Genomic DNA, 25408 nt, shown 5'->3' with positions numbered 1-25408 from the left:
TTAGCAGACACGTTTTGCCATCAATTGTTTTTTTTTGTTTTTGGAGAAGTCAACAGCACAAGAGCATTAGGCTATATTATAAATAACTGGTTCCCAAACACATTGGGAAAGGACCAATTTTGTGGGTCGTGCACACATTTTTATGGGTGCCTTTATTTATCTGTCTCTTACAATTTGTTTAAAATTATTATTATTTTAAAACATTTTCAATATATATTCCCCCCCAAAAGGTATTTTTTTCATTCATTAAAAACAAAATTCATTGCTTTTTTTTCAGTAATTCCAGAAAAATCAAAGATTACAATCAAATTTGAACTGACGAGAGACGAGCGCAAATGCAACAGTTTCATGGGAGCCACAAAACGGCCTGGCCAATCCGCAGCAGCTATCCAGCCTCTAGCTGCTGCTGATTGGCCAGGCCGTTTTGTGGCCGGGCATGAAGTCTGCCTGAGAGTTCCCAGATGGGAGCAGGAGGGGGGAACCCAGTGTACTCTCTGCTGCCCCATCTGGCGGAGTCAGGTTACCCGCTTGTCGCTCCACCTGTCAAATTGCCCGCGCCTCACTACCTGCCCGCTCACCTCTCACTAAAAATGCATTATAAGCTACAGTCAAACGCCATAAAATGCATTATAAGCTACAGGCCTAGCCTCGGAGACCGCAGGCGTTTTGTTTTACCCAAGGCCAAGCAAGATTCCTCGTTACAGGATTCAGCTTAAGATTTTACCGTTTGTTTTAGTCTTTAACTGTGCTCTATAAATGAAGTGGATTGAATTGGACTTCTCTGGGAAAAGAGAGGGAAAAACCTGGGTTCAAATCCTGGCTGGGCCACAAAACTGTAATTCAGTTGAATGGGTTGAACAGACTTCTAATATAAACTGCACTGGACGCTCACTCACCTTGGATTCCATGGCATGCGACTCCCCCGGCTCCCGGCGGGGAGCGGTTACACCGGCTCTGGAGAAGGTGGCGGCAGCAGCTCTGGGGTCGGGGCTCTGGCGGGCGACGTGGTCGTCCGCGGTGGTGGCGGCGACGCGGAGAACCCCGGTGGAGCCTTTAGGGGCGTTTCTCGAGGAGGCAGTGGCGGTGGTCACGGCTTCCCTCCTCCCCGTCCCTCCTCCACGCCCCCCGGCGGGGGACGGCAGTGGCCGCGCCGGCGCCGCTTCGCCCCGATTGGCTCTGGTGACGGAGGTGGACAGGTGTTTGATTCCGTGGCGAGCGGGCAGCACCGGCAGGTGCAGCTGTGACACTTTGCTGTGATGCGGGGATCGGCCCACCTTCTTGCCCATCGTCTGCTGCTGGTGAGGCAGGTTTTTGGACGCTGAGGGGAGAGAGGATGAAAAGATTAATCACCAGTGGGGGGGGGGGGGGGGGGGGAAGGAGGGGGAGAAGGACTCTGATTTTAAGTCAAAGGAAGATTTCTTCTAATTTGATTTAATCTTGGGATTTTCAAAAACAAACAAAACAAAATGAAGAAAGTAATTGAAAGAACCATCTAAATATCAAATGGCTAACATTGGCTTTCAAAATTGCAGGATTGGCCCGTTTTGAACAAAAAGCCTCAAATCATGAGCGTGCAATTTACGTGAAATCTTTCACAGACTTTCCTACTAGGCTGAGGAATATATATATCCCACCCTTTTCACATTGGCCTGTTATAGCGCCACCAACAGGTGGATTTTTGCAAAACACATTTTTGGAACAAAATGCCTCAAATCATCCAATTGCCATCCAAGGCATAAGAAGAAGAACATTGGCCTATTATAGCGCCACCAGGAGGCCACAACCTCGAGGGGCACTTTTTCTAGTTGAATCTCAACTGTATGGGTTGCACACAAAAGCAAAGTTAAAATGACCCCAGAAATGCTTTTAAAATTAAATACCCCTTTAAGGACTGGGGATGACAGATGTGTTTGTATTGCAAAAACAGGCTAACAAAAAATATTGAGAATGGGCAAGGGACAGTTACATCAGTCACCAAGGAGCATCACTGGTAAATGCAGTGTTTTCTGCACTGTAACTAACTAGAACATGATCACACAGGGAATTATAGAATAAGCATTTATCTACAGAGAACACAAAGGGACAGTAAAAATATTGAAACTGGCAAGTGGTCGCATGACATCAGGTTAAACACTCTCCAGTTCAACTGTACTGCCATGTGGATTATATAATACACAATGAAATACACAAAGAGGACACATCATTCCAAAACCCATCAAACTTTAGTAGTATCATTATCATTATTATCATTATTATTATTATTATTATGTGTCCACATTTTTTCTTATTAGGGTTTAGGTGGGAAATACATTGTAAAGTTCACTTACGTTGTTTTATTGTGTATTAAAATATAAGAACAAAAAATAAAATTAGATTTTTTTTTGCACGTTTTAAATTCAAAATATTGGTTAAAAACACATACTTGTAATCAGTGGTCTAGGACTTTCCAAAACCGGGATCGGCTTTGTACCCAAAAGTCTGGCATCGGTCGAGCTCGAGTACATTATACACAATCAATATACAGTACACTGAGTACAGGATACATACAGAACATGAGTATATCAGCTGCTCAGCTCCCACAATGCTTTTATAAATGGACCAAATCGCTTTGCTCGAAAATAGCCGATCTACAAGCTCACAACGTGTAGTGTTGTTCACAGAACAGGCATGCTAGGGCAGTATGTGGTTAATGTTTTGGGATTTCTTTTAGCAGTGATGACTCATGAGTGTAAATGTTATGAGGCAACGTGGTAATTCTGTGCCAATACATGATTTTCGCTGCCGTCTTCGCCTCGTAGCAGTCTGCACGGTCTTTAGAGCAGTCGGGTTGCCAAACCACACCGTGACACAACCTTGTCAGAACACACAATAGCACGAGAGCTTTGTTTGGATCTCTTACCAAAATCTTGATAAACTGATTTCAGTAAAGTGCACTACCCCATTCTCAGACAGTCCTTATAGTCTTGTCTTAACAGAGATGCAAATACTAAAATACTAACTGTCCTGACACACAAATAAGTATACCTTTGCTGACAGCGTGGAGGAGTCAAGTCAGCTGTTAGATTGACAGCTGCATTATTAGACTGAGCACATTGGTGCGCAAAGAGACTTAATGGAAGGAGATAAATACACAATATGCATATATTTGGCACTGTAGTTGGCATTCTAAAACTCACATTACAGTGCGTTTCTTTTTTTATCGAGGATTGCATTTGGTGTTGCATTGAGGAGTGTCCAAAATTAATGAATACACCAATCCAAATCTAAATCCAAAACTATCAACCATTCCAACAGAAATGTGAATGTGATTTCCTTGGATCTTTCTGAAGTCAATGATGACTTTGTCGCTGTCGGATGGAAAGTTGGAAACACATATCTCCATTTTTTAACTTTGTTGTTTTTTCTGCGAAAAATAAAATGATGCCCTATACTCCTCATACTATAACTATTTTTGCAATTTTTTAAGATGTTTAGAGTGAAAGTGAAAAGTCATTAATGTGTGTTTTTTTTAAATATTGAACCAATGAAAAGTATTAACAAGAGCTTGTGACTAAAGATCAGCTGCCCTTTATTGTACCCCAATTCCTGACGAGTAACCGTTTTGGACGATGTATTGCATCTTCTGGAGGACATGTAGAGAGAGAGAGAGAGGTTGTTAACATGGCACCATATGGTCAGATCATCCGTCTCCCTCCGGCGAGCCCTCTCATCACTGCGAGGCCGGTCGCTGTGTGGTGTCATGTGCACATTGTAGGATGCTGTTGTCATATTCGGCAACACGGCCGTGTGTAAACAGACTGTACAATAATAGCCCATTTAGACCTGAGGACGATTCTACAAAATGTCTTCTAAATCCTGACGGTTTTCTGAACAACCCTATGTTTCTATCATGTCAGTGGTGGTTCTCAAACAGGTACAGGACCCCCAAAACTATATGTAATTGGCCGCCGACCCCCATCTGAAAATATGTTGTTCCAGGAGGGACCTCCCAGTAGCAAAGATTTGAGTTAAAACGTTCGCTCTGAATGATTTGTGCCACATTTTCACGATTTTTCAAAAATAGCAGACCTACAAGCTCGTAGCGCGGCACTCGGTGCCGCGCTACGAGCTTGTAGATCTGCTATTTTTCAATAGCTAAAAGTATAACGTTAACATAATGCTTGAAACACCAAAAGGGGTTCCGGCCCAGAATGGGATAGAGGAGGAGAGTCATAGCAGCAGCTCCGAGGCACGCCGACGCCTCTCCTAAGAACCAACGCAGATGAGCCGCGTGTTACTGTTCTGCCTGTTCTCACAGTCTGGGGGCCCCTTGCCTGTTACGAAATCTAACCAGCTTAGTATACTTTTAAGTAGGGATGGAGCTCGAAATCTGATATTTTGGCGCTGCTCTGCGGCGACATGGGCATAAGGGCTACGCTTGCATGCGGGCCCTTTGTCTAAGACACATTTCTTCCTCGGGAGACAAATAATAAAGAACCTAGATAACAAGCTTATTGAGTACCCGGCATCAATACGCTTTGGGCTTATTAAGCCTGTTATCGAGCATAGCGGCCCATGACATCATGTTTGTAAGCAATCAAGACAAAGAGGCGATCAGGAAATAAATCTAATCACCCATGCTGGCACGAACATGTCGGTCTGAAGCCCAAAACACACCAAAGGGTCGGGTCGGGACAAAACGGTTTCTAAGGTCAACCACACCAATGCACCACTTTTAGTTGCAAGGAGTTGCATGTGTGTGGTTGACCTTAAAAAACGTTTTGTCCCGACCCGACCCTTTGGTGTGGTTTGGGCATAAAAGTGTATTGATAGCTGCCAACCAGCGCTGCCCGGGTAAACAAAATTACGCTTTTAACCCATTTTGGTGCGGGAACCCCTTTTGGTGTTAGAATTATGTTATGCTTTAGCTATTGAAAAATAGCAGATCTACAAGCTCATAGCGCGCCACCGAGTGGCGCGCTATGAGCTTGTAGGTCTGCTATTTTTGAAAAATCGAAGAACGACTGACATAGAAACATAGCTTTTTCAGAAAACTGTCAGGATTTAGAAGACAATTTTATAATCTGATCTCAGGTCATTAACCAGTTAACAGTTTCTTCTTCAATATTATTTTCCAATTTTCCAGTTAGAAAAGTACTGTATTTGAATGCCCTATGATGATACTGGTTCTGTTCAGAATGTATTGTCGTCTCTCGTCTTTCCACAAAATTATAAAAAATGCTCGATAGTGGGCTCGATAAGCCTGATCGATAAGATGCTCGTTATCAATCAAAATGAAATAGCTTAGCCTCCAACCCTAGTTTTAAGTTCCCATATATATATATATATATATATATATCCCTAGCCTGGGAGGCATACCATTTTCAGGTTTATGATCCAGTCGGGAGCGGATGGTAACGTATCATGTTGTAGTCACTGCAGGCCGGAAACCCCAAACCCGAATCAGTATTACCCCAAATTCCCCCTAGAAACTGGCAAGACTAAAACCAAACAGGGGGGACGCCGAAAAAACTGAACTACCTAACTACTGTACCTAATTAGAGTTTTTTCATGCATTTGTTTACCACCCGGTCTAGAACATGCTTATACTGGGGTCCACCCATAATTCTGAAGGGGTGGTGTTCCGCCAGGGTCCGTTGTGTCTACGAGCTGGACCGGCAGGGTCCGTTGTGTCTACGGGCCGGACCGGCAGGGTCCGTTGTGTCTACGGGCTGGACCGGCAGGGTCCGTTGTGTCTACGGGCCGGACCGGCAGGGTCCGTTGTGTCTACGGGCTGGACCGGCAGGGTCCGTTGTGTCTACGGGCCGGACCGGCAGGGTCCGTTGTGTCTACGGGCCGGACCGGCAGGGTCCGTTGTGTCTACGGGCCGGACCGGCAGGGTCCGTTGTGTCTACGGGCTGGACCGGCAGGGTCCGTTGTGTCTACGGGCCGGACCGGCAGGGTCCGTTGTGTCTACGGGCTGGACCGGCAGGGTCCGTTGTGTCTACGGGCCGGACCGGCAGGGTCCGTTGTGTCTACGGGCCGGACCGGCAGGGTCCGTTGTGTCTACGGGCCGGACCGGCAGGGTCCGTTGTGTCTACGGGCCGGACCGGCAGGGTCCGTTGTGTCTACGGGCCGGACCGGCAGGGTCCGTTGTGTCTACGGGCTGGACCGGCAGGGTCCGTTGTGTCTACGGGCTGGACCGGCAGGGTCCGTTGTGTCTACGGGCTGGACCGGCAGGGTCCGTTGTGTCTACGGGCCGTTGTTTCCGACACAAGGGACGCAACGACCGGGCCGCTGTTCTGACGCACGTGCGGCACGCACACTCAAGTTGGTTTGCTTGTGTGTGTTCATTAGGCTATATAATGCACTTCCACTATGGACAGCTATAGAAAACAGATTAAACAATTCACTCGCATTAAATGAACTAAATAATAATAATAATAATAAGTGATAGGCTATTGTTTGGTTGAAGACCCCCGTCATGCAGGACGACAGACCAGAGTGGAGGGAACAGAGATGTTCAGACCAGAGTGGAGGGAACAGTCTCTGAACCGCAGCCGAACAGCATGTGTAAACACCGTGGTGACAACATACAGCTGGACTGAAACCAGATCTGAGACACGTCAGCCCTCAGATCGAATGAGAACTCCCTCAAGCTTCGCTCCACTTCCCTGCACACGCACGCACACACACACACACACACACACACACACACACACCGTTCTTCCACACCAGCGGTTCTAAAGCTTCTTTCTATGCCAAGGAGGACACCCAAATCAAAATGTGTATGTACATGTCGTATATGGCCATGGACCCCCCCCCCCCCATCTGAAAGTGTTTTGTTCCAGGGTCCCCCCCATACAATACGTGGTGTAGAGGAAATCCTACAGGATCTAGTACAGAGACCTGGGGGACCCCGGGCGGGCAACAAAGTACAAGGTTCTATTTGAGATCATTTCATTGACGGACCCTGGCGTAGCGGAGCGTTAAGACCATTCTGAATCAATAAAAACCTAGAAACACGTTAAACACGTCATTGGCAGCAAGCGCCATTGGGAAAGAAACGCGGCTAGATTTGATTACTCTATATTACACCTAATACAGTATATATTACACCTAAATGTTATTGGGTAGCATTTTCCAAAAGCTGCTTTAACTCATCAAAGACCTGAGGCCAATTCTACAAATGCCTTCTAAATCAGTAGTTCTCACACTTTTAGATTTTTTTCAAGAATGTTCAAAAATAGCAGATGTACAAGTGCGGGCAACGCCGGGCATGACGTGGTGCGATGTGAGCTTGCCGATTTTTTTGTAGCCAGTGCAAAAGTCAATCAATGCTATTTGTGCAGTTTTCAAAATGAAATATAGGGGAGACAGAAAGTATAAAGCTGAGAGAGAGAGAGAGAGAGAGAGAGAGAGACAGAGAGAGAGAGAGAGAGAGAGTGTGTACAAGAAAACAGAGAGCCTAGGAGAGACAGGAGATGAAGTAGAGAGAGGATTTGATCCAATGCCAGCGAGATTCTGTGTGCGTAGCTCTCCAAACAAACAGACAGACAGATATGTAACACAATGCTGGCTTTCTTTCTGTCTCTGATCATTTCTGTGTCTGCCTGGTTGGAGTGTAGCTGACCTCCCATCTGAACTGGTCATCACAATGAAGACACGTCACTGTCACACGGTCAACCAGAGAGTACCAATTTTAAAGACAAACATTCGGGGCGTTCCAAATAGACCCTTACAGGTCTGTTGTAGCTCTGAGAGTGTACAAATGGAACCAAATGGACCAATAGATTCCATTTGGTTCCATTTGTACACTTGCTATGGGGGAAGGTCTTTGAAATAAATAAATAAGATTGAGAACTTGCATTGCCTGCAACTTGATCTCACAACCGCCCATGACAACCACATGGACGCTAGTGCAGGGGTTCCCTAAACTGTTCCATGCCAAGATAGGACCCCCAGATAGCAATAGCCTCCCCCACTTATTGTGGCATGGTTTAAGAAATAACAAAATAAAGGTAAATAGCTCAGTACATGTTGTGATTAAAATAGTTACAATTTGAAAGTCTGGGGCAGTTTGGGGAAACTGTGACAATAATCTATCTATAATGTTCCGTATTGTACAACAAAGTATGTATGGTTTAAGTGTTTAAAACCAATGCTGGATCTGTGAGTCAATGCCAAACAAGCAGATGTTAGTATTGTTGCATGCAGTCACAGTCTCTACAGAATTCAACGTGATTTACACAGTTTGTCAGTCAGGCCACCCACTGGGATTTACTCACAGCAATCAAATCACCGTCACACCCAACAACAACAAGACAAGACCAATCAGTCAAAACAAAGGCCTCGACATGAAACAAATTAATCTTTTCAAAATGTCTAGACAGTTCTGAAAACGCCCGACTGTGAGTTGCACAAATGCAACGTAATTGTGACAGGCGGTAATTTAAAACACTTTCAGTGAGATTTCAATATTAAATGGGAGAGAGAGAGAGAGAGGGGGGGGGGGGGGGGGGGGGAGCATTAATGCAAAACAACTAATCATTCCATTCTGAAGAATGAAAAAGGTAAACATGTGAAATAAAAATGAACATGATCAAGTATGTTCATGAATAGCTTCCCGGAGAAACTCAAAGTAAAGCCGCTGAAAGGCACCCACTTAGGTGGACTTGGGCATGTAGTACAGATGCCCTTTAGTTTCCCCTAGTTGGGAGGTACTCTGGGCACCAAGGACAAGATGGGGTGGGTTGATTATATCTCCACGTTGGCCTTGCAACGCCTCAGGACCCCACAGGACGAAGTAGCTAATGTTGCTGGGAAAGGCAAGTCTGGAACTCTCTGCTGGAACTGTTAACCTCTGCGACCCGACCCCGGACAAGCGCTAGCAAACAGATAATACAACAACGATAAGGCCTCAATTCCATTTCCAAATTGAAAGGCTCACCCGTTTTGGCGGTCTTGGTACAGGTGCGTCCGTTGCCGTGGAGGCCTGGCGGGCAGCGACCGCAGACATATCCCACGTGCGGGGGTCTGCGGTTGATGCACTGCACCCCGGGGAAACACGGCCGGCTGGCGCACGTCGATGACACGGACGCCGCCACCGCGGGACCTGATGACATCACAACAACACCACATAATGATGTCATAGCACGGTTATGTTGAATTTTACCATGTCGTTTCCGGGGACCACCAGCAGTCCAAATGGAGGGGTTTAACTCAGAGAGTGTACACATGGAACCAAATGGATTTTACAGTATAGATTGGGGTAAAAACTAAAGAAATTGGATATAAATAGTATTACCTAATGAAACTATATATACTGGAACCACAAGACTGTAAAATTCCCATTACACATTACACAAGCTGCATTACAACTTAACCCATTCCGGGCGGGAACCCCTTTTGGTGTTTTAACTAAGCATTATGTTATACTTTAGCTATTGCAAAATAGCAGATCTACAAGCTCATAGCTTGTAGGTCTGCTATTTGTGAAAAATCGTGAAAATGCGGCACAAATCTTTGAATATATATTCTTTCAGAAGACTTTTTTATTTCGACGTCAGGTCTAAATGGGTTAAGTTTTGTGATTTCTTGCCCACCGGCTGCCCATTCTGGGTAGGGTGGGAGCATAATTCTAGGTAGGGTGGGGCCCCTAACATGTAATTGGCCCAAGGGGTTCCTTGAGTGAAATCAGATGGGACCTGGCAGTGTTAACCATTTGTAACTCTGAGAGAGAGTGTGCAAATGTAACCAACGACCATGATCTGGTCCATTTGGTAACATTTGCACTCTCTCAGATCAGACTGAGCACCGACCGTGTTCCTGTGCATTCTGTAAAACTCACCAGTGTGTGTTTTCCCATTCCCTGTTGGCTGGAGGACAGCAGAGGCCTTCTTCTCACCCACCGCAAACTGACCGCGTTTGACCTGCTCCGGGATAATATCTGCAACCTTCCCCAAACCGTCTGAGGTCTTGGACCGGGACGGGTCAGGCGTCATTCCTGGACGCGGCGGGTTCGGTGCGCTTCCCGGGGTCTTCCTCAAGTCGTCAACGCTAGATTGAGACGGGCGTAGCGTCATTCCTGTAATCTTCTTTGGATTGTTAACCGTAGTTGGGGACGAGGCCGGGGTAGCTCCTGGAGTGTTGTTGGGACGGGTGTGGGCCAGGCTACTACCTGGAGACCTCCGGGGAGGTTCTGGCTTTGGTTTGGACGGGTGCTGGATCACACCTGGGATCCTGGAAGCGGTGGAACGAGGAGCAGATGTAGCGCTGGGCCTGGCGGTGGTCAGACTGGGGTCCTCTGAGAGAGAGAGAGAGAGAGAGAGAGAGAGAGAGATTTATCATCATTGTTCATTCTTGAGTTGTTATAATTTCCAGTTAAGCCTGTGCCACAATTCACAGCAACACACATATTATATTTGAATAAATCTATATAAGGCAGTGTTTCTCTACCATTTGTATTTGGCCCCATACTTTCCAAAATGTATATTTACCAAAGATGTTTGGAAAAAGCTCACACCACATCACATTGCAACGTGTTGTGAACTTGTAGGTTGGCGTTGACTATTTTCAAATAGATCTGAACAGATTTTTGTCACTATATATTGTTGAGAAGGAGGAGGCCGCACAACTCTTAGCCACGATCAGTGCCGGATTTACAGTAGTAGGGACCCCCGGGGTAGACAACATTTCAAGGGCCCCCTCGGCCGCAAGGTGTGCATAGAACAATAATTAGGGGGATTTTGGGGTACCCAGCCCCCCAAAAGAGAGAGACAGACAGACAGACAGACAGACAGACAGACAGACACTGTGCATGGTGGGCTTTCCACAACTACCCACAACACAGGTATTAATACTTTAGGAAACCAAAGTTTCGACAAGATAAGTCTTCCTCAGGATATGCAATACTGTATTTTGCTCAAGTACCCCCCAGGGGTCCCCGGACCACACTTTGGGAACACTAATCTCAGAGAAACAGAGAGAAAGAGAGAGACTAGAAGGGGTGGCAGAGAAAGTGAGCAAGGGTGATGGAAAAGGTGGAGCGAGTGACCGAGAGAGAGAGTTTGTATATAGATGTCATTGAGGCATGGTTATGAGCCAGGCAGGGAGCTAAGCTAACAGCTAGCACTGTAGGACCCGCTGTCATGGACCATGATACTGTGTGTGTGTGTGTGTAACGTGCGTGCATCTCACTCACACACACACACACACACACACACACACACACACACACACACACACACACACACACACACACACACACACACACACACACACACACACACACACACACACACACACACACACACACACACACACACACACACACACACACACACACACACACACACACACACACACACACACACACACACACACACACACACACACACACACACACACACGTCCCCCCCGCGTTGTGGTGGTGCAACTGTCATGGACCATGATACTGTGTGTGTGCACGTGCGTGCATTCCTATGCCAGAAGCCTGGGGAAGTTGTGTGTGTGTGTGTGTGTACGTGCATGTAGGCTACTTTATCAAATAGTCCCCTGAATGTGTCATTTGGCATAGCCGATGGTCAATATTAGTCTGGCGCAGAGATTCACTGAGCATCACTTATACCCACGAAGGGGATATATTTATGAAAAGCCCTAACAAAACACGGGCCACAATTCAGTGCATTTTACATCAAGGAGATTCCTTTCAATGCTACATTGATACACAGTAATGCCAGGTGCACGTTTTAGCCTGTAGTGACCCAAAAAAAGAACCACTGTTTGAGAAACGGTGAGCTATAACACGGTTTCCCAAACAAAGGCTTGAGACCCATTTTGGGTTGCAGCAGTTTTTTGTTTTTTGTTTTTATGGGTCGTGACGTGAGTAAATATCCCATGGTTAACCCATTTTGACCTGAGATCAGATTCAAAAAAATGTCTTCTACATCCTGTCAGTTTTCTGAAAAAGCTATGTTTCTATGTCAGTGGTTCTTTTTGAAAAATAGCAGATCTACAAGCTCGTAGCGCGCCACCGAGTGGTGCGCTACGAGCTTGTAGATCTGCTATTTTTCAATAGCTAAAGCATAACATAACGCTAACACCAAAAGGGGTTCCCGCCAAAAATGGGTTAAGGTGGGTGCAGTACTTGATTAGAACTTTTACTTAAGTGTTACTAGTTTCTGTTACCTTTACTTGAATGAGTATTACCATTGTCTTTGATCATTTTCTACAGTACTTGCCTGGTTGCTTTTATTTTACCCTTATGTGTTTGCTCTGTTGGGCAGAAACCACCATAATTTGACTTTTTTCAGTAAAAAAAAAATGAATGTCCTACTTGATCATACTACAGCATCACAAAAATAATTAAAAGTAGCAGTTCCGGCCTGGGCCATGGCTCAATGGTCCAGGCACCTTGGCTGGTAATCCAGTCTGGCAGTGTGCCGCGGGTTCGACTCCCGATCCCGACGGCCTTTACTGCATGTCTTCCCCCCATCTCTCTCCCCATTTCCTGTCAGCCTACTGTCTGTCCCTCCATAATAAAATATAAAATAAAGGCGAAAGCCACAAAAAAAACATTCCAGTTCCACAAATTTAAATTGCGTTGCAAGTCACACATGTTGAGCTTGTAGAGAGCTAGTAGCTACTTTTGCTGTTTTAGAATTTGAATCCTGAAAAGTAACAGTTTTGGACAGAAAAGTAACAGTTTCCACCCGACAGACAATTTACTTTGAAGTTTCAAATTATCAGCAAATGAATGACAATACCCTTGTATCAATGAGACTTCAGTGGCCGTGGTTTTCTGGACCCACTGAAAAACCGGCCATTCATTTTCCCCATACACTAAACAAAGGGTATTTATTAAATGTAGTATATATAATATAATATAATTGATTTTATATATATATATATATATATATATATATATATTTGTTTTCACAGAATCAAAGGTTTTATGCTCATGATTCACCAGGATCCTGGATGGCTTGATTCTAGGCTTAGAATAATTGATATAAATATATTATTTTTCAGTGGGGTTTTCAGTGGGTCCAGAAAACCACGCCCACTGCTAAGCTCTAGAAGCTGCGACAAAGCCATTAAAGTGATTGTGATGATGACATTGATGCATCAATAATACTTTGGTACTTTTTAGCATGCCTTAATTATGATACTTGTGTACTTGATGGAGTGCCATAGTTTTGTACTTTTTCTGTTTTGTACGTGCCTATCATAGCACTCTGTTTTGAAGCAAAGATTTTCCAAAACCGGGACTCTTAATTGAGTACTTGCACACTGTGGTAGATCCCAGTACTTGTGCCAGCGCTGGTAAAAAGCGTGCGTCCGGTTTTAAGCCTGCAGAAAACGCAAAACAGACCCTGGCAGAGACGCTGTGCTGTGCTGCATGCCAGCGGCCCCGGGCAACAGCTGTGGATGTTTCACACATGCACCGAAAACCCATCCGCCTGACAACACCACAGAGGAGAAGACTGATGAGGGGAGATGGATAGAGATAGATTGAGAGAGATGGATGTTCAGAAGGAGGGAGATGGACAGCAATGGACAGTGGAGAGGGTGCTAGAGATGAAAAGGAGAGGTTGAAAGAAAAGACAGAGAGGGGATGAGAGAAAAAGAGAGAGAGAGAGAGAGAGAGATATAGGAAAAACAGAAGGTAGAGGTGACAGATCGGAGCCAAGGAACATTAAAGGGCAACTTTGCAGACATATCCCAGAGGCAGGGAAAGGGACGGAATGATAGCAACTCCTGCATAGCACTCACTCCATATGCACTGCTCCATAGTCATTCACATGGGCCTCGTCTTTAACCCATTTTGACCTGGGAACGATTCTACAAAATGTCTTCTAAATCCTGACAGTTTTCTGAAAAAGCTATGTTTCTGTCAGTGGTTCTCAACCTTTTTCATGTCAAGGACCCCCAGAATTATCTGTATTTTGCTGCCGACCCCATCTGAAATATGTTGTTCCAGGGACACCCAAGAAGCAAAGAGTTGAGTTAAAAACTTTGGCTCTGAAAGAATATATATTCAAAGATTTGCGCCACATTTTCACGATTTTTCAAAAATAGCAGACCTACAAGTTCATAGTACTTACATAGTTTGCGCGTGTAGATCTTGTAGAGCTTGTCGATCTGCTATTTTTTTTTCTTTTTTCAATTTACTTTTTATTGAATTTTAGATCTGCTATTTTTCAATAGCTAAAGTGTAACATAATGCTTGAAACACCAAGAGGGGTTCCCGCCCAGAATGGGTTAAGCTACTCAAAGGAACAGTGCCCATGTGCCACCTGTCTAACTCACTAGAGTGAGAGAAACACCAGAGGGAGATCCCAGGACCTCTTTCCCCCTGAATCCGACACAAACAATGCATTCTACTACACGGCCACCACAACGTGGAATGGCTCCGTCTAAAGACATTTAAAAAAGCCTTGATTCACCAAACGCTCCCCAGCCAGCCCTTTTCTTTTCGTCTCTGTACATAGATCTATTGGTGTTGGTTATGATAATATTATGTTACCTGAGATCAGATTCTAAAAATGTCTTCTACATCCTGACAGTTTTCTGAAAAAGCTATGTTTCTATGTCGTTCTTCGATTTTTCAAAAATAGCAGACCTACAAGCTCGTAGCGCGCCACTCGGTGGCGCGCTACGAGCTTGTAGATCTGCTATTTTTCAATAGCTAAAGCATAACATAATGCTAACAACAAAAGGGGTTCCCGCCCAAAATGGGTATTGTATGTATTTCTATGCCTTTGTAATTGAGTACAATGGATCACAATGGAAACTTCTGTACCATTATCAAACCTGTTAATAAAGTATTCCATCGATCAATCAACCAATCAATCAAAAATAAAATAGATAGTTAAATAACAATTAAAGTAAACAATTTCAACATGACATTTCTTTTTACATTTTCAAAAATAGATCTACAAGTTCACAAGGCTTGTAGCATTCAACACGTTCAAAAGACTTGTAGCTATTTTTGTATAAAAAGTACAATATAGGGGTTACGTAGATAAACTCAAGGACCCCTGGGAGTCCCTGGACCACACTTTGCATTGGAGAGCGCAAAGCCGGAATGGTGTGGTTATGTGATACTTTACAATTAATCCAGGGCTTTCTGCTGACTCAACCAGTTAAAGATGGAGTGCCACAATTTTTTCCAGTTTTGCATGTGTCTATGAGGCGACAGTACTTCATTAGACACCCTGGAGTCGTTTTTATGTGCAATTGTGTATTAACTTTGTATTTAGGGTTTCTTCCTGGAGGCTGAACCCTTGACAGTCAAACGGGCCAATGAAATAAACAGTAATATAGTGACATCACACTATCAGCCCCTCCCCTAACCCCTCCCCCTTTATCATACAACTACAGCTGTGGATCACCACCCATCACCACCCACCAGGCAAACCAGGCATACTTAATGAACTGGTGGGCGTGTCCACATAAAAGCATGATTTTAACAAATACTGTACACTTTTGGAAAAAAGTTCTTCCTCCTTATATTATAATAATACCTGATGATCATGTTTTAGGGTGGACAAAAATTGTGGCACTCCATCTTTAAGTATAAAGATCTCCATTTGGTTATATGACAAAAGATACAAAATCGAAGTTTAGTTTTGTGGGAGTTATTTATTTATTATGTGTGCCTCCTTGTAGTTTGGTTGGAGCAGACAGCTCAGGAGAGAAGCCTGCAGTTTTCCATTATAATCTCAGGTTCTGCCTGTAATAAGATCCAGCTCGTGTGTGAAAGGAATCCATGTCTGTTATCAGTGTTCTGTGGAGAGGACGGCAAAAATCCCAGTCTACCTCAGCCAAGTCATTTACTCTCATAAACGACTTGTGTTCCATCTTTACAACTTTACAAGTGCACCGAATGTGCCAATAAAGTGGATCATTACATCTGATCCCCGCAAAGTTAACCCATTTTGAGCGGGAACCCCTTTTGGTGTTAGCATTATGTATATGCTTTAGCTATTGAAAAATAGCAGATCTACAAGCTCATAGCGCGCCACCGAGTGGCGCGCTATGAGCTTGTAGGTCTGCTATTTTTGAAAAATCGGAAAAATGCGGCACAAATCTTTGAATATATATTCTTTCAGAGCGAACGTTTGCTTCTGAGGCCAGGGGTTCCTGGAACAACATATTTTCAGATCTGTGGTGGCCAATTACATATAATTTTTGGGGAACTTGACATGAAATATTGAGCACCACTGATTAAGGCTGAACGATTAATCGTTTTCAAACCGAAATTGCGATTTGAAACCACGCGATTAGCAAATCGCAAAGGCTGCGATTAAAAAAAAAATCATAATCAACCCGGAGCGCGTCTGATCCAGTATTTACAACACGGCTATACTGTGCTCTCTATTCTAACCAATCAGAAGTGTCCCTGCAGTGCATGTGACTGCAGTGCATGTGTACACGCGCTCCCAGTGCCCAAAACAAAGTCATCATTTACGTCTACTCTGCTCTGTGTTCAGTGCGTTGATGCTAATGCTAGCAGCTGAGGAGCAGATGCAAGCATAGCGTCTGCGGAGCCCGAATAAACTTTCTGAAGTCCGCACAATTTAATCCCAAAGAGATCAGGCACTTCGGGGATATGGCATTATTTTGGTTTTGACGTTACAGATGTCCAACAAGAGAGTTTTGTGCAAGACCTGTCATGGTACAGCGACAGTCAAAACATCCCGCAGCAACACCACAAACCTTCGCATGGCACGGGCGCTGTCCTGCTGTCCTGTCCCCTGTTTATTTTATTAATGCTACATTTTCGTCGTCGTCCCCGATTCTGGTGAACCGGTCCCCATTGTGGTGCATGTACATTTGTAATGATTTGTCTAAGCGAGGTCCGCGAAATTGTACCGAGATCCGAGAGCCATCATTAAAAAAAAAGCTTACACCAGGACCCGTGGTGGGAAAATAGCCGGCCAACAAGCTCATAAACATTAAAGTTAAAACCTCAGACAAAATTATCTCTAATAATTGATAGCCTAATTCTGTCATCACATCTGTCAAAATGTAGCCTACACTTATGCAATGCATATGCTTTTATTTGGTTAAAAAAATCCCACCCGTGTGAAGTGAGGGGCGCTCTTATCATCGTATATCATCATGACGTAAAATAGACACTAGGCCTATTTCTTTGCTCAGACAATGACATAAAATTGTCAATGGGAATGTAATGTTTGTGGACATACGTGCACTGGATTTAGGAGGGGCTACTGCCCCTCAAAAACAAATAAATCAATTGAACATAATATCTAAATGTGAATATTAAATGAGAATCACAATATTGTGCTCTGATGATTAGATAACTGTAGCCTAATAGCAATTGCACTTAAATAGAAAAAATGACATTGCATTTATGGTCTGTATCCAGAGAGCTATACAATTATTTCTAACATTACAATTTTAACACACATTCTTATTGTAGTTAATTAAACACAGGTCAATTTGGTTAGCCTACATTATTTTGAGCTGTCTCACATCCTGTGAATCCTGACATCACTGCCTGGTAAAGTAAATGAATGGTATGCCATTTGGTAATGTTTCATTACTTTTTAAATGGACACAGTGAATACTAAATTGAAGCTTTACTTTTTAAGTGGTGCAACCACTTCATTATGGAGCTTTGTGTGTCTGTGGGTGGGTGGGTGGCTGGCTGGCTGGGTCTGTCCGAGCACGAAAATAGCATTTGGTTGGTTTTCACAACCAAGTGTCACTGTTGCGCAGCCTAACACACACACATACTAACTGTATAGGCCCTATATGATGATTTTGGGTGTGACATTACAGTACAGCAGGGTTCCCCAATTAATTTTCCTCAAGGACCATATTTTGACTAGGGAACCAGGCTGGGGGCCGAGTCCGCACGCGTGAAAAATTGGGTTTTTTATTTTTTCATTCATTAATAAAAAATTGTTCTCAACCAGTGGTCCGGGGACCACCAGTTCTTCCATTCTTCCAGGGGCCACAAGGGGGCGCTCCGTGGGCCGCAAATGGCCCGCGGGCCACCTATTGGGGAACCCTGCAGTACAGTGACTGTACAGTACAGTACAGTACAGTACAGTATAGGGACCCCCTGGGGACCCACACACGGTAACTCTTTCTCGACCGTTTCGGACGCGGGGCGGCTCGCCTAAACCGGGCCGGCACCCTGGGCACGTTCCTGTGGGTCTGGAAGTTTCGGGGACCCCCCCGGGGGCGCCCACACGGAGTTGCACCACTTACTTCACACGGGTGTGATTTTAAAAAAAAATATCGCGAGTCAAATCGCAATCGCAATATTGGTCAGAAAAATCGCAATTAGATTTTTTCTCAAAATCGTTCAGCCTTACCACTGATACAGAAACATGAGGTATTTCAGAAAACTGTCACGATTTAGAAGACATTTTTTTCAGGCCTAAATGGGTTAAAAACATGTGTTACAGAAATGTTCTGGAAACAACCGACATTATCTAATCTACTTACAGTAAGTCCTATTTTATATTTTGCCAATGACATCTGGCCATCAGAAAGTTCAAAGGTTCACCCCCGGCCCGCCCAGTATATCTGGACCCCCCACCAATCAGAAGAATCTGAGCACCCTTCATTTGGGTGAAGCTGGAACTGCATTTAAAGGTTTAGCTGATTGTGCTGAGTTCTTAACGATCACATCCATTGATTTTGAGTGACACATTAGCTTTTGACTGACAGTAAGTAGCCTTGTGTTTTGAACCCACCCAAAAAAAAAATCAGCCACACACACTTTATTGCACAAGACCGGGATGGCTGGTTAATGCATTTTAATACTGTGTGCCAAGCAGTCAGGAATTGGGTAACATTTTTGTACTCAAACTGGGATTGAACCCCTGACCTCCCAATCGCAGGGTGTACACTCTAACCACAAGCCCACTGACTCTGGTTGTAGAGTATACACACTTGTAAATGAGTTAAGACACCTTGAGCTTACTGTACCTGTACAAGTGACTCCATCTCCCAGCATGCCTTGGGGGCAGGGGGCACAGCTGTAGGAACCGAAGCTGTTGATGCAAGGAGCCCCAGGGTAGCATGGCTTCCTCTCACACTCATTGATGTCCTCCCTGCACGTCACACCTTCACACACAACAAGAGAAGCGTGTTGGTGCGTGTGTCATTGTGTGTGTGTGTGTGTGTGTGTGTGTGTGTGTGTGTGTGTGTGTGTGCAAAATAACAAAAACTAGACATGCATGCAAATGGTTGCAAAGGAGTGCTTTGTCCATTTTCATATAGTCGGTCACTATAATGTTCATTGTAAGTCTTCTCACTTCAGAAACCTGCCTAACAGTGACAGTCATTGGTAGGCAGTTGTGGCAAAGACATAATTTCTAATAATAATAATAATAATAATAAAAATCACACCCGTGTGAAGTGAGGGGCGCTCTTATCATCGTACATCATCATACATCGTCTCATTCCGGCCAATCAGAATTTGCGTCCTCACCTTCGTCTTCAATCGTCTTGTCAATGGCATTTAATTTCATGTTTGTGTTAGGACAAAGTTTGTGTTTACAGACACGCTAAAAGCTGGACATATAGGAGGGGCTATCGCCCTCAAAAATTATAGCTGCAGGCAGTGATAAGCCAAGCCAAAACCGGGCTCGAGTCGTATATGGTTGGAGACTGGAGATGACGTCACTATCTTTGTTACGCTGATTGGCTGAAGGAGTTGTCTGTCAACGCTGTACTCCCGCAGCCAACCATGCATTAGCAGGGTCACACAAATTAATGGAAATGCGATTTCAAAGGGGAGTGGTTAATATAAAGGGTATGTTTTTATTAGATCATTCTTTCTTTCTTTCTTTCTCCTTTTTTTCTGAATCTCAACCCACGAAAAAAATACAACTCTGAAACTAATAAAAAACTAAACTAAACTTAAAAAAAGAAGAAAAAAGAAAAGAAAAACAGAATGAAGAAATCAAAGCTGTAATTACGTCGGGGTGTGTTTGTGTGGGGGGAGGCTGCATGCATATGTGCGCACGTGCATATGTGTACTCACATGCGTGCCCGTGTGTGTGTGTGTGCGTGACTCACCCGTCAGACCTGTAGGACATTCACAGCTGTAGCCGCGGGCCTGGTTGACGCACACGCCGGCCGTGCACGGGGACGACGCACAGCGGTCCACTTCCCGCTCGCAGAGGTCACCTTGTGACCCCTCGGGACACACGCACAGGAACCTCCCACTGCCTGCTGGGAAATTCACATCCGTCACGCACGTGCCCCCTTTGTGACAGCCGCAGGGGACCACCTCCACCTATAGGGGGAGGACAAACGCAATGCTCAACTCCTCTTCACCACCTCCACCTCCACCCCTCTCCTCTCCTCTCCTCTCCTCTCCTCTCCTCTCCTCTCCTCTCCTCTCCTCTCCTCTCCTCTCCTCTCCTCTCCTCTCCTCTCCTCTCCGTTTGTTGTTACATGATGTGTTGCTGTCAGGCAGAAACCTTGTATCTCTCATATTTCATATTTGCACAAAAGTGGTGAAAATCAGACAGATCTACAAGCTCACAAAGCTGGTAGATCTGCTATTTTTTTAATATTTCGTAAGTCAAAGATGTAAAGACTGTCTCTCTTTTAACCAGGCTAGTTAAGACTGCCAGTATTATAAAAATTTAAACAATGAAAATTATCAAGAGCTATTACTGCTCACAACTTCAAATACTCTCTTATGTCTTCCTATGAGTATTATATTGTATTGTACTTTAATATTTGAGTACCAAATGTCATTCTGACCCCTCCACGAAAAGGCCTCGTTGTCCTGAACCCTTATCTATGATTTATACATTATGGATCAATAGTGTGGACTTAAACTGTTTTTTGTCTGTGGCATTCATTTATGTACACATCATCCATCTCTCCCATATGTTTTATTTTATTTAAAAAAAAACCTGTGGACAAAGAAACACTATTTGAAAAATGGTTGTATATGATTGTGGATGTCCCTAAAAAAAGAATAAAAAATAAAAAGAAGATTATCAAGAGCTAGCGACTAAATAGTAACTAACCCAAGGTTTGCGCCCGACAGCAATGATATGTCAAATTGTGCTCTTATGTTTTGTTTAAAGATGATTTTGTCAGGCCTGGGCCATGGCTCAGCGGTCCAGGCACCTTGGCTGGTAATCCAGTCTGGCAGTGTGCCGCGGGTTCGACTCCCGATCCCGCCGGCCTTTACTGCATGTCACCCCCCATCTCTCTCCCCATTTCCTGTCAGCCTACTGTCTGTCCCTCCATAAAATATATAAAATAAAGGCAAAAGCCACAAAAAAAAACATTAAAAAAATAAAATAAAAGATGATTTTGTCATTTGGAAATTATAAAAAAAGGAAAAACAAAGGAAAACATGAATGGAAAACACAAAGTGAATGTTTCATTCCTCTCCTCTCCTCTCCCCACCCCTCACCTCCACGTGGGTAGTGCTCTGGGCGTTGCATTCGTCCGACAGCATGAAGCGGAAGGAGCGTCGAGGCCTCCGCTCCTCACGAGGAACCTTCCAGATGAGGAGGCCTGCTGGGGAGAGCTGCACCTCCTCCTCCTCCTGCTGCTGCTCCCGGCCCTCCTCCTCTAGCTGGAAGAGGAGTGCAGAGCCCTCGGGGTCGGAGGCAGAGAACTGGAAGACAAAGTTCTCCCCGGGGAACGTCCGCAGCCGGCCCGCGGGACGGTGGAAGGTCGGGGGTTCATTCACTGTGGAGAGAGGAGAGTGTTGTTTTTGGCAGCAAATTTTTATTTTAGTTTTAGTCATTAGTCTCTTGAATAGTTTTCACTTAGTTTAGTCACATTTTAGTCACCTGGAATGTTTTAGTGTTAGTCTAGTTTTAGTCGACTAAATATCATAAGATTTTAGTCGACTAAATCTGCAGTTGATTTAGTCAAACAAAATGTATTTTGGCGGGCCTTGATGCCGTCGTAATGACTGATTTTACACTTGCTGAAAATAGCAGATCTACAAGCTCACAACGCGTCGCGCTGCGACGTGTTGTGAGCTTGTAGATCGGCTATTTTCAGCATGCAACCAAGTGTAAAATGACTTATACTAGGGGCTCCATTTTCGTCACCGCTAAACCCCTCATCCCTAAACTTCTTTGCCTTTTTTTACTATTTTGAAAAACATTTTTGAATAGTTAAACTAGCCAATCTACATTGACACGTTGTGAGCTTGTGGACTGGCCATTTTAACTATTCAAAAATGTTTTGCAAAAAAGTAAAAAAGGCAAAGAAGTGTAGGGATAAGGGGTTTAGCGCTGACGAAAATGGAGCCCTAGATCTCTTGTCCACTAGTCCCTCCCTAACATTTTAGTCTAGTTTTTATCTGTTGACGAAATTGTCAATACATTTAGTCTTAGTTTTAGTCATCATAGCTTACTTTTCATTTAGTTTCCCATTTAGTTTTCGTCAGTGAAAAAAGGTAGTCGACGATCATTTTTCGTCTTAGTTTTAGTCGACGAAAAACAACACTGGAGGAGACGTGTTCATTTTGCAGACTAGAACCACAACGACGACTACCTGACTACTACACCGGCGAAAACTAAATAAAAACTAAGTTATGATGACTAAAACTAAGACTAAATGTAATGACAATTTCGTCAACAAATAAAAACTAGACTAAACTAGTGGAGGAGAGATCCAGTAGAAGTCAAGTCATTTTATATTGGGTGCTGAAAATAGCCAACGCATTGTGAGCTTGTACTTGTGTACTTGTTGTGTACTGTGTGTTGCTATTTTCACATTCAGCATTAAACCAAGTAGCTATCGGTGTATGAATGGGTGAATGTAATGCACAATCTCTGTAAATCGCCTTGGATAAAGGTGCTATATAAATGCACCATTTATTTAATGTATTAAAAGTGTAAAATTAGTCATTACGACGCCATCAAGGCCCGGCAAAATATTTTTGGTTGGCAAAATCAGCTAGTAGATTTTGTTGACTAAAATCTTATGATATTAAGTCAACTAAAACTAGACTAAAACTAAAACTTTTTTAGATGACTAAAATATGACTAAAACAAAATTGTATTCAAAAGACTATGACTGAATTAAAATTCACACTGGAGAAGAGAGAATAGGAGAGTTGATGGACATAAAATAACAGGAAAGGAGAGGGGAGAAGTCACTGTGTGTTGTTTGTTTTAACCTCCTAAGCCCTATATACTTTGTTGAATGGAGTCCCCCAGGGCTCCATCCTAAGTGTTTTAGTATTTCCCTCTAAACCAAAGCTCACAACGCGTTGCAACGCAATGCTTCGTGAGCTGGTAGGAAGGGTACAGGCTTTAGTTCCGACACTATTATTAGTCCAACAGTCATTAGACCGACAACCTACCTCAAACCCTAGCTCTGGTCCATAGCCAATGCTTCTATGATTCTGCCCTGCATTGGCTATGCTACTTTCGCTTTTAACTCTCACATGGAACTCAGACCAGCCTCTCCTCTTTAGCGTAAATAAAAAGAAAGTTTTTGCCACTCACCAAAACAAAGGCGGGTTGTGTCATTAGAAAGCCTACTTTCCTTAGTGGACGCAATCTGAGCACCCCCTCCCCCCACCACACGTATGAACGGTACTTTTTGGCCAAAAAGGGATTTTGTTTCCACCGGGAAAAAAAATACTTTTAGTTACTCCACTGCGCCTTCTACCGATATTGCCCAGAGAACTGCCTCAGAGAATATTTTTCCTCCGGTGAAAAAAAATCCCTTTCTGGCCAAAAAGTACCGTTTATACGTGTGGCGGGGGGCTCAGAGTGCGTCCGCTAAGGAAAGTAGGCTTTCTAATGACACAACCCGCCTTTGTTTTGGTGAGTAGCAAAAAAGTTATTTTTAAATACGCTAAAGAGGAGAGGCTGGAGTTCCATGTGAGATTTAAAAGCGAAAGTAGCATAGCCAATGCAGGGCAGAATCATAGAAGCATTGGCTATGGACCAGAGCTACTCAAACCCTAACCTCATCATAACCGCAAGCACGGGAGCAGCGCATGTTCGAGCACTAGTCCGACCGTCGGAATTACCATCGGATCCCTGTAGGACTTGTGAGTTTATGATTATGTCTGTTTAAGATGAAAGGGACTATTTTGGACATACATTAGGGTTAACATAAAATTCTGAAAACAATTAATTTTATAGTTGGAGAAATAAACAATTTGAAAAGGTCTTACTACATATAGGTCTGTTTTACACCAAATAAAGGCCCCATGAAAGAACAGTGAACAAAGATATATTTTCTGTGTAATGTTAAACTCATCACCTGCCCTTGACATGTTTTACGTGGCCACTGGAGGGTGCTGTTAACCAATGGGCCATCCATGGTTTCGGTGATCGACCGGAAAAAAAATATGCTCTCGCTTGTAGAAGCCAGAGAAAACACCACTACAATGCAATCCAATGCATGCAATGGGCAAAATGGGAACCCGCTGTGATGAGCACGGGGGGAACTATTTTAAGTTTGTAATGGGATGTAAGCAAGAGAGTTACTCTCAACCTGTGGAGGGCAGCAATGTGCCGATAAGGCATCCAGTCTGCCGGAAACCTACAAGAAGAAGAAGACATGCAATGGGCACAGAGCAGGCTCTCAATCACAGCCTGTATCTTTGTCGCGTATGGACCATGATTATTCTCCGATTCTAGGACATCCGTGAGCGTTATTAGAGAGCACCTGTGTGCCGAATGGAGCGACGCAGAATATTCTATGATTTTCAAAAGGTAGGTCCCCCTAAACCGAGCTACACTTCCTAACCATCTGTCCATTGTACCAAGACATCAGAGACACATACTTCCCACAGATTACAACCACACACGGAGATTTTGAAAACATGACCAACGACAAAAAACTCCCATATCTGCTGGGCGAAGTACAACAATGTGCAAACACAGCAGCAAGATTCGTGAGCTGCTGTGATAGGAGAAGGAACACAACCACCCTAAAGACTAATCATTGTGTATATTCCTGCACTATACCTGCATCCAGTGATCTTGGTACATAGACATTGATCTATTGAAGATTCTGACTTTCAAATGTACATATTTTTTGTTTTGATTGTATTGCTGTATTGTTGTATTGTGCTTTGGCAATGTAAACGTATGTTTTCTCATGCCAATAAAGCCCTTTGAATTGAATTGAATTGAAAAGCTGAGTCCGTCATGAGGACCTTGTATAGAGCCCTTGTGATTCCGGACGGTAAACTAAGTACAGGGATTAAGAGGTTAATTTATACCCCCTGATGTTCCACCCACCCCCTCAACGGGACCTCAAAGACACGTGCCTATAATCCCTAACACGGGCGCACTTAAAGCCCGGAACAGAACAGACCACCCAGAAGAAACTATCTCATGATATGTTCTTGTATCAAAGCTACAAAGTAATTGCTGCCTGGAGAGAATGTGTTTTTTATTTTATTATTATTCCTGAAGATGCT

At 43.9% G+C, this 25408-nt stretch overlaps 1 protein-coding gene across 3 annotated transcripts in view; it reads right to left on the bottom strand.

The window, feature by feature from the left end:
- LOC306917463 (von Willebrand factor D and EGF domain-containing protein) overlaps window positions 1-25408 on the bottom strand; it is a 105957-nt gene that overhangs the window by 15730 nt on the left and 64819 nt on the right. For 2 of the 3 annotated variants that reach the window (XM_079495687.1, XM_079495688.1), the window contains exons 20-25: window positions 21413-21693; window positions 20050-20269; window positions 18955-19092; window positions 9830-10285; window positions 8930-9094; window positions 897-1318 (exon numbers count right to left, since the gene is read on the bottom strand). In XM_079495687.1, the coding sequence (XP_079351813.1) occupies window positions 897-1318; window positions 8930-9094; window positions 9830-10285; window positions 18955-19092; window positions 20050-20269; window positions 21413-21693 (1682 nt within the window). The remainder of the gene's footprint in view (window positions 1-896; window positions 1319-8929; window positions 9095-9829; window positions 10286-18954; window positions 19093-20049; window positions 20270-21412; window positions 21694-25408) is intronic. The other variant, XM_079495689.1, reaches the window with a different exon arrangement.

This window comes from Electrona antarctica (genome assembly GCF_951216825.1).
Source record: "Electrona antarctica genome assembly, chromosome: 24".
Classification (NCBI taxonomy): Eukaryota; Metazoa; Chordata; class Actinopteri; order Myctophiformes; family Myctophidae; genus Electrona; species Electrona antarctica.
The sequence above is the reverse complement of the archived record's forward strand: the minus strand, read 5'-3'. Positions and strand labels throughout refer to the sequence as shown.